The 10,328-nt window shown below is 32.6% G+C and overlaps 1 protein-coding gene across 2 annotated transcripts; it reads right to left on the bottom strand.

The window, feature by feature from the left end:
* Positions 1–1,605: 1,605 nt before the first annotated feature.
* On the bottom strand, positions 1,606–8,229 carry LOC116027637 (DNA polymerase alpha subunit B). 2 transcript variants are annotated; one of them, XM_031269343.1, is made up of 17 exons: positions 8,076–8,229; positions 7,604–7,690; positions 7,421–7,496; positions 6,843–6,968; positions 6,142–6,508; positions 5,971–6,066; positions 5,744–5,823; positions 4,869–4,944; positions 4,585–4,761; positions 3,341–3,445; positions 3,145–3,240; positions 2,959–3,051; positions 2,828–2,866; positions 2,694–2,735; positions 2,489–2,616; positions 2,244–2,370; positions 1,606–2,085 (listed from the first exon to the last, which is right to left on the bottom strand). In XM_031269343.1, the coding sequence occupies exons 2-17, from the start codon at positions 7,674–7,676 to the stop codon at positions 1,930–1,932; spliced, it is 1,857 nt and encodes a 618-aa protein (XP_031125203.1). In that variant the 5' UTR covers positions 7,677–7,690; positions 8,076–8,229; the 3' UTR covers positions 1,606–1,929. The 2 variants fall into 2 exon arrangements, with proteins under 2 accessions (XP_031125203.1, XP_031125202.1); XM_031269342.1 differs by having other exon boundaries at positions 7,604–7,730; positions 8,076–8,185.
* Between the last annotated feature and the right edge of the window lie 2,099 nt (positions 8,230–10,328).

The raw sequence follows: 10,328 nt of genomic DNA, 5'->3' as shown, positions 1-10,328 counted from the left end.
ATAAATTTGGTGATTTGAAAGTAAGACTGTTTTTTAAAAAAAAAAAAAAAAGTAAGAAAGTATTACATGGATAAATTCACCCTATGTCTCACAAATTAACACACATTAAAAGTTAAAAATATAATCACTAAATTACTCAACTAAAATAAATTTCAAATTTTGATAGCATTCACAAATTAGAATGATGCATATAAATCTTTCAATTACTTGTGGTCAAGCGGCATAGCTGTGACCTTCCTACCTGAGAGGCACAAATTCGATCCCAGTGTATATATTTGCATACCTAGTGTGTTTTTTGGTGATGCGTATCTAACGGTGCATATTTGTGTGGTGCATTTTCTAACATTAAATGGTGTATATACATAGTGGTGTGGCTGCACTGACCATACGTAATATATATATATATATATATATATATATATATATGAACATATGATGACAAATTCTTATGAGAGAAATAAGAACTAAACACAACTTTACATTTAAAAAAATTGAATGCACTAGATCAGATTTTAAAAACAAATGTGGTGACATTTTTGTAATTATCACCAACTTTACTATGGAAACTTGAATACCAAAATCTGCAATTTTTAGATTTTTCTAGGTTTGTTGCACTATTAGTATTAAAATTTTGCATATTTAGTAATTAGTATTAAAAGATCACACTTGCAAAAATGCGAAAATGCATTGCAATTAGAGTTTCGATTTTAGAGTTTATGACTGAATTTTTTGTTTTATTTGGTTTAGTAGTTCATTTTTTACTACTTAAGGTCAAGCATTTAAATTTTTCATTGATTTTATAAAACTTACAAGGTTTGCATATTAGTTGTTAAAGATTGCATATTAAATGTTAAAGTTTGCATGGTGAAATTGATAATAATTACAAAAATGCCACATTTTTTTTTTAAATTTGATCAAATCCGTCAAATTTTTATAAATGTAAAACTATGATTTGTTCTTAATTTTTTTCCTAAGAGTGTGTTCTCAAGAGATAAAGTCATTATATTTGGTCATTGAATTTATCAAATTGTAGCGAATTTAATCTTTGAGGTGACAAATGTTAATTTTGAATGATAAATATAATTTTTCAAAGTCTCTTTTTATCATAATATAATTTTTCAAAGTTAATTTTTTTGTAAACTTGAAACATTTGTCTCCCTAAAAAACACCAAATTACACCTTAGATGGTGCAAATTATTGAATACTTGGCAAACAAAGTTGCAAAATTTATAAAATAATATTAAACTTTTTGTTTTCAACATTTAACTGTCAAATTTAACATTAATCTCATGAACTAATTCAGCCACAAACTTCAACAATTTAGGGGTGAAAGGAAAATGTTGTTTTCTCTCGTGATGTAGTTTCATTGAGTGCCCATGAATTGGTTTAGAAAAATGAATTTAATTATCAATCATGCCACTTCAAGAGGAAAAGTTTGTAAAAAATATAGAAAGAGTATGTAACCTTATAATAGTAAGGTATGTAATTGAGAGATTAAATTGACTACCGAAATAACAAAGAGAAAAATGTTTACACAAAGTATTGATTTAATATTTATAAATAGAAACTAAAATGTCCATGGGAGAAACTCCTGCAGTCCAGTACTAAGCACAGCAAAATTAATTTACATAACTGGAGATCAAATAGGTTTACATTCTTAGCAGTAATCTGAAACATCAGCGAGTGTAAATCATATTGGTCAGGTGCCACATAACTACGGAAGTTTCCACTTCCAACAGGAAATCACAAGAAATTGCTCAAGATTCTACCTAGTCTATTGATTGAAATAATAGCAGGGCCAAGATTTCATTAATAATTCAGTGCTGACGAACAGGGCCTCTCTTATGTTTCACATGGAGATGGGAAAAAGATTGGACTGGAAGGAAAAGGAAATATTCGCATACCTCTTCTACTGTAACCAAGGCTATCCTAAACACGGATGACTGAGGCGCTTGCTGAATCAGCGCTTCCATTATAGTTAAGCTCAACGAAGAAACCCCCTCCTTCACCCCTTGCCAGTCTTCCTGGATTGACACAAATGCACTTCACATCTTCTCCTTCACTTTTACCCTTGACAGAGAGCACCTATCCCCAAACAAAATGATGCATTTTGAGTAATTAATGAGGGGAGTTTTACAGAATAGAACCACTCCAAAGCTTAACAGTTTTGGCAATTCAATTCATTTTTCCTGCACAATACTCTCACAAAGAAAACAATTAACTTGAACAAGCAGAATGCTTACCCTCACAAAGTGTGCCAAGTCTGATGGTAAAATTAGTATGTCTGGGATTAAAGAGATCTGGAGAGTTTCTGGTGCAAGAGAGAAGTCCAAGGGAATGCTCTCAGCTGGTGGATACAGAGGATAAAAGCTGTTCCACAGAATTAAGAAAATAATATATATAAAAAGATGGTTAAGATGGCCGGAAAGATTAGTTCAATCTTCAGTGTGAAGTATGTAATTCCAATAACATTACTACTAGAACATGCCTGTGCTGGTTCAAGACATGATTGGCAAGGGTAGACATGCGTTGCTTGGACCCCCCTTGGGGATTTCGTGAAATCTCCTCTGCACTAAGGTGTTTTAAGATATCCACTGTGCAGCATGCTACTTTAACCTGAATATAACAGCACAGTAAGAGCTGCCCATGCATGAAAAATGCAGTAAGGTAAAAATCATCGTGGCAAAGTGTACCTCATTTGCACAAAATGTTCCTGGATTTGAGATGCTATTTATCTGCAAAGAGACAAAAGAAGCCAGTAATGCTTATGTTATTACCAGAAACTTTTTTTCCTCCTAAAATTAATTTCAAAGAATGCACTGGGTACCTGAAGTATAGTATCAGAAGCTTGAATGTCAAAAGCTGGCTGCAATACAAAACAAATAAGATATTAATTAGATATCAAAAATGTTATCTAAACAACGTGAATGCTTATGAGTATTATGATATGTTAATCACCTGGGGGAAAACAAAGTCATGGTGGGCATCCCGGATAGATGGAACAAGAATCACTTGGGCAGAGGAACCCATATATTCCACATAATCTTTTAACTGAAACCGTTCAACAAAATTGAAAAAATAAACACATACACCTAAAGAGTTTAATGAAACTGTCATTCAATTCTATCGAGTGAACTTAAATACCCTTCCAACAATTTCTTCTTGAAATATTTCATCAAAGGTCTTGTGCACAGTTGCTTTCTTGATCTCCGGATGGTCAGAATCAATGAAGGGTCCTAACTGGAAAAGATTTTTCCACATTTAAGTGAAGCTTATGTCACTTGTTACTGTGATTTGATTTAACCCATGCATGTGTATAAGGAAAGTTGAGGTCATTTACCAGCACAAGCAACTGAGGCTGTTTGCGACGTGCATATGCTAGTAGCTCAGTAAGAGGCTCAAAGAATAGGTTATCAGTTGTTGTAAAAGGCCCTGCAGCAACAATCTGTTCAAATGTTTTAAGTTGAGTAAAGAAAGCACCAACTTAGTTTGTTATTATATATAGTAGGAATAATGCTGGCAAATTATACTATGGACTATGGGTCATTGCAAAGTGGACCGTGGATATATATTAATTTTTAGTATATTGCATGTTCATTTTTAATGTGCTGAAAGTTCATTTTTTGGTAGTGTACCTAAAAATGAACCTTCAAAAAACGAACATTCAATGAACGTTGTGTCAATGGTCCATCTTGTAAGGTGGACCATGGTCCATGATATGATGATTGAATAAGGCTCAATTAGGCTATCGAACTACATGTGAAACTACAATTGGACCATCCAACTCAAAAAAATAAAAAATTGCAATTGGGTCCTTGAACAATTCAAAATCATGCAATTAAACCAAAAGTGACCTATAGCAGCGATTGCTCACTATCGTGTCGGTAAGCTTTTAAATTTTAAATTTTATTATATTTTAATAATTTTAAATAATTTTTTTTAAAAAAATTAAGAGAATTCCCCACCCATAAAAGAAGTTACCTTTTTTTTGTTTCCAACCGGGGATGAAGAGGGGGTGGGGGTTCTTTGTTTAAAAAAAAAAATTATTAAGACATTAAAAATTAACTTTTAAAACGTTGCCATAATGTTAGCAAACAAATAGTACTACAGGTCACTTTAAGTTTAATTCCACAATTTTGAATTGTTTAGGGATCCAATTGCAGCTTTTTAAATTGGCTGGCCCAATTGCAATTTCGTGTGTAGCTTGATGACCTATTTAAGCCTATATTTATATATAAATTTATTTATTTATCTTGATCAAAATGCAAATAGACAAATAAAGAAGCATGCAATATATGCTTCACAGGATCATATAACTGTTGAACATCAACCAATTCTATCATGTGATGTGAAGCATATAAAAGGCCTGTTTATTAGACTAAACAAATTCTTACCCTATAGATCATATTTCATAGGATCAACAATGTATGACAATTAATGCCATTTCTTACCAACATTGTCAGTTCAAAACAATATGATCACTTTTTTTTTTCTTTTTGTAAAACATTTTTTAAAATGTTGGTATTGAGTATCCGGATTTGTATTTCATGATTTTTTATGGAATAGTTCAAGCTTACTACTCACCAATGATAATTCTGACACAGCACCATATGTGTTAGTTCGCTGAAGCTCTTGATTCATGGCTTGTTTCTTTGCAGGATGCAAACCTTCATCGGAAGAAACTGACGAAGGAATATGATCAATAATTTTTGATGCAATCAAACAGTGACCACTAGGGTTATGTCCTTCAACGCCAATCACCTATTCATGGATGGTTTAAAGTTTTTCTTCTTTTCAGTGTTCTGAGGTATTGGCCAATGGCCAGAAAAGCGGACAAATGCATACAAGAGCATGCTTGTTTTCAATACCTGACCAGGGAAGATTGAAAAGTGGTCCAAGTTTTGCAAATCAAGGCGCACACGCTGTCCTCCAGAATGCTCAACACTGTCAAAAATTAATATTTTTAGTATATCATAACATGATACATGCTGGAGGCGTGATTATTTAGAATGTTGTCTTATTTTATTAGTTACATAGTTTAGCTATTTGGAAACTACGAAATAATACATAGTTTAGTACTTTAGTTATTTTGGAAACTACTGTTTTGGGTTTCAAGCAAACCCTGTGTTTTCTTCCTTTCCTTTTCCAACTACTTCTCTTTTGTGTTTTCTTGCCTGTGATGAAGAGCACATCACAGACAACATATAGAGATGCATATATAGAATTTCTTACTTTTTATCAACATAGTGAAATTGATTATTCAATGTTCTAAAAATCACAGGACGTAGAAATAGTAAAGCGTTAACATCCACTGTTAGCAGTCCAAATTTAGAATGTACATTTGAGTTATGTTGGCAGTAGGAAATTTGAGCAAATTGTAAGACATTTCAGGAAAGAAATAGATTTCAAATTCTAATAAAGAACCTCACCTCCCAGCATTCTCCAATTCTTAATACTAGCCAATTATATCCATTAGGCTCAGCTGACTGTATAATATGGTTATATGGCAGAAAACACTGAGGGGGTGTTTGGTTGAAAGATAGATGAATATCCAACACTGTTCATTTTATCACACTACTCATGCAGCCTAAAGACTAGTTGAATCAACTTAACTAATCAAGCACATGCAGCCAGTGTAAGACATCCATGGAGGCAAAACATTATTACTATCAGTTTTATTCAAACAAAGGGAAACGTTTATGCAATTAGCAAGAAACAAGTGATGAGATAATCTTCTTATTACCTACTTTGCAGTAAAATAGGCATTTCTTTCAAGCGTCCTTCTTCCTCACAGCAAATCATGCCAACAGCAAGTAAACTTCTCTGAAACCACAACACCAGATAGAAAAACATATACTTTCCTTTTATACAACAAGCAATTCAGAAATCAGTTATAAACTGCAGAAATGAAGCAAACTAATTTTAAATTTTAATCCCTGATTTGCAAGAGCATGGGAAAGACAAAATTACCTGGGAGGCAACAGTGGGATCTCTAGGTTCCTCAAAGAGCCCAGAAGCAACAAGTGCTCTTGCATGCTTTTTCATGCGATTTTCAAGAAAGTTGAACTGAAAACCAAGATATGTAAGAATTTTATATTGTAGAAAAATATCCACATCTATTCCATAAGAAGATCATAGTACCTTATCTTCAATCCTGTCATACATAAACCTGCAACCTGGTTCAGGTTGAGAACCACTAATTTGCAATGAGCATCTTTTCATAGGTTGCACCCTCTTTATGACATCATCATCATCACCATTATCCTGGTCCTCATTTTCTATTTTTCTGTTATCTGTAACGGATGGCTCATTGAGAGTAAATTGCACTACAAACTTGCTCTTTCTCTGTCCAAAGGGTGTCACTGATTCTAATGGTTTTCTAGAGCCAAACATGCTCCCATTTGAGTTTTGTGCTGAATGGAATGGCTCCCCTTCGAGAGCCTTGGGTCTATTTGTTGGGGAACCAAGAATGTCTTCTTTCATGTCTTCATGTTCATCGTTTAATATCCTGTATTAAAATTGGAGATTGATGCAGTGAGAAATAGAGATATAAAAACTCAGCAATTTAAAGCAAAATTTTTTTTTTTGAAATATAAAGCAAATTTAAAGCAAATTCTTAATCATCTACTTGGAAAACATAAACTAAACTATATTAGCTGTTGGGTAATGCCATTTACTTCCACTGATAATTATTTGGACCGTGATCCATAAACTAAACTCTAGAAAGCTTTAAGTTAATGTACGTTGTCATCACATTAAACATTGGAAGACAGTAATGCAATAAAATTTACTAAAACAATTGAAAAATATCTGAAAATGCTGAACTTAAGGACTATACACACATTGCAATATCGTTGGAGTAGAAATGCAAACCAGGTTCTTTCTTGATAATTGCATCTCTCTGCTCACTTTGTAAATGCTGTAGAAATGCACCCATGTCTGAACTTTTTACAGTTAATTCTAGCCCCCTGTCACATAAGTACATTGAGTCACACTTCAAGCTCAAATTCAAAGAATCCAACCAAAGAAAAAATTCTTAATAAATTTTCAGTTCTTAACAAAATTGGAAACATTAATTGGAACTGTATTCGATTAAAGTAAATTGAATATATTTTCATTGGCTACAACAATTTAATTGTTCGACTAAACTTTAAAAAACAAAAAAAAAAAGAAATAAGGTCCTTTGACTCCCCTAATGAAGTAAATAAATAAAATTACCACCAACAGAAATGAAAAAGACTCATGCAATAGTTATTCCCCACAACAACAACAACAACAACAACCAAACCCTCATTTCAGAATTGTTTTCTTTTCAATTTCAACCAACATTTAACTCTTATAAAGATTTCCTATAATTAAAGGTGAAATTTCTACTTCAATTAGAGAACCCTGCTTATCGGTTAATCATGGAGAATCTGACCTGTTGAGAGAGAAAACCTCCCAGCTGGTGACGAGATCCAAAGGGCTGAGATTGTATTCTATACAAAATGTCAGACCTAATGACAAAAAATTGAAGTTTAGTCAAGGAATTATTATTTGCAGTACTTTTTCTGCCAAAATTTGAAGTTTTTGCCTATCAAAAATTTCAGCACATATTTCTTACATTTACTGATAACATCGTCGTCATCGAGAATGAACCCATTCTTCTTAAATTCAGCTCTGATTTCCTCTTCCATGGTGATTGTGGATGCTGTGATTATAGTTTCGGGTTAGGTTTTGTATGACGGCAGCTGAGAAGGAAAAAAAAAATCTTCTAGCACAAGCTCCACTGGAAATCTGGAATGCAGTTTACCTTCTAGCACAGGCTATACATTACAAATGGACATACATTTCGTTTGAATTGAACAACTATTTCAACTGAACTGAATATGTAGTTAAGTAATTAAACGCAGGAATTGAATATGCAGAAAGTGAATATGCAAGAACATATCGTATGGGTACATAACTTACAAAAATTGATAATTGAAACACTATGATTGCGGGGAAATCGAAAGAAATTTAATGGAGTATAGAGAAAAAACTAAAAGAGGGAAACTGGAAAAACAATGAAAAGAAGCAAAGAATAGCAAACAAACTGGCTGCTGACGAGTCGGTGACGGAGGGCGTGAGTGCGGCGACTAGCGATGCCTGCGACGTCCGGCGAAGGGCTCTGGAACCGACGTTCAACTGAGAGAAAAAGAAGCGAGCGGCGTGTCTACTGTCTAGGGCTAGGGAGCGGCAAAATGGCGGGAATTATTTCCCTCCACTTTCTACCTTTTTTTTTTTTTTTTTTTGAGTACTTCTTTTTCTTTTATTAAAAGAGAAATGACACTTTTTTTTTTCATTATTACACTTTTCCCCTTGAGTTATTCATGTATTTACATTTGCTCCCTCAGTTATGTTAAAAGTGGAAGTCTTTCCCCTTTATTGTTAAAAAGACATTTGTACCTTTAAAATAAGTATTTCATTTATTTTTCTCTCCAACAAATTATTATTTATATGTAGGGATGAGTATGGTTTGATTCAAATCTAACCGGACACTATAACAATCGAACAGAAATAGTAGGGAGGATTTGGTTACGATTTAGAATCGAAATAAAATAAAATAAATGTTGAATTTAGACTATTTTAAAAATAAGAAATAAAATTTAAAATAAATAAATAAATTTTGAATCGGCGGTTTAAAATCGAAACCGGAACCAAAGCAAACCGATTTATCATTTACCAATTGTGTTTGATCATTTTCACATTTATTCTACACATAAGTAGATATGCCAGCGGTTCGGTTTTGGCTCACAATTTTGAAAAATGATAAATCGCAATTGGAACCTTTTAGGAAGGTTCTAGTTTCAATTTAAACCGTCAGTTCACGGTTCTTGGAAATGATAAATCATAATTGGAACCTTTTAGGTAGGTTCCAGTTTCGATTTGAACCGCCAATTCAAAATTTAATTAATTTATTTTTATAAATTGTATTTCTTATTTTTAAAATAGTCTAAATTTAACAATTATTTTATTTTATTTTGGTTCTAAATCGTAACAAGAGCTATTCCTACTGTTTCAATTCGGTTGTTACAGTGTACGGTTAGGTTTAAACCAAACCGTGGTCATCCATACATATAAGCAATAATGTTTTAGAGAAGAAAAATAAATGAAATATTTATTTTTAAGGGTAAAAGTGTCCATTTAACATAAAAGGGAAAAATTGCCAGTTTTAACATAACTTAGGAGGCAAATGTAGATATATGAATAACTCAAGAGAAAAAAGTGTTATAAGCATATATAGCTTAGGGAGAAAAAAATGTCAATTTCCTTTATTAAAATATAAGGTTTCTCAAAACACAATCGGTGGGTCACCACTTGTTGGTTTTACAAGTAGGGATGCATATAATTCTTTATGTACTGATGTATTGGACAAATTAGATGGTACTAACTCAAACACATTGATTGCAATAGTTAGACGAAGGCAGTCAAACGAAAATGATTCTTTCTTTGATTTTGAAGTGGATGATGAGTCAAGGTTGTGCATTTTTTTTTTTTGGAGAGATGGAAAAATGAAGCGGGACTATGCATTGTTTGGAGATTTGTTAGTTCACGATACTAACAAATATGATATGATTTGTGTGGTCCATTTGTTGGTATGAATCATCATTGCATGAATGCCATGTTCGGATGTGGGTTTTTGCTGAATGAGAAGATTGGGTCGATTGTATGGTTGTTTAGGTCATTTTTTAGATTTATGGATTACAAAAGTCCACAACGTATAATGACTAATTAATGCTCTGCTATGGCTGCTACTATTTCTCAAGTTTTTCCAAGTTCATGACATCGGCTATGTATATGGCATATTAGTGAGAATTCAAAGAAGCACATTAAGCGGTTAAGAAATCAAAAATATTTTTTTTAGATATATTCAACTGTTTGCTGAAATACACTAATATAGGGGCAGAGTTTGAGTTTTATTGGATAAGGTATGCTTTTTGATCTATGCTTAAACTTATGTTTATGTGCATTCTGTTGAGAGTTTATGTGTATTCTATTATACAATTCAGTACATTATGAATTTGGATTCCATACATGAGTAAACAGGTATGATATTTCGTAGATTTATTATTATGTGTATTATGTTGAGAGTTTATGTGTATTATGTTTTATAATTCTGTACATTATGAATTTCAATTCCATATCCTAGAAAACAAAAATGATATTTCGTAGACTTATGATTATGTGTATTTTGTTGAGAGTTTATGTGTATTCTATTATATAATTCTGTACATTATGAATTCTGTAAATTTATTGGATAAGGTATGCCTTCTGATCTATGCTTAAATTTATGTTTATGTGTATTC

The sequence above is a fragment of the Ipomoea triloba genome, chromosome 8 (assembly GCF_003576645.1).
Source record: "Ipomoea triloba cultivar NCNSP0323 chromosome 8, ASM357664v1".
NCBI classification, from domain to species: domain Eukaryota; kingdom Viridiplantae; phylum Streptophyta; class Magnoliopsida; order Solanales; family Convolvulaceae; genus Ipomoea; species Ipomoea triloba.
The sequence above is the reverse complement of the archived record's forward strand: the minus strand, read 5'-3'. Positions and strand labels throughout refer to the sequence as shown.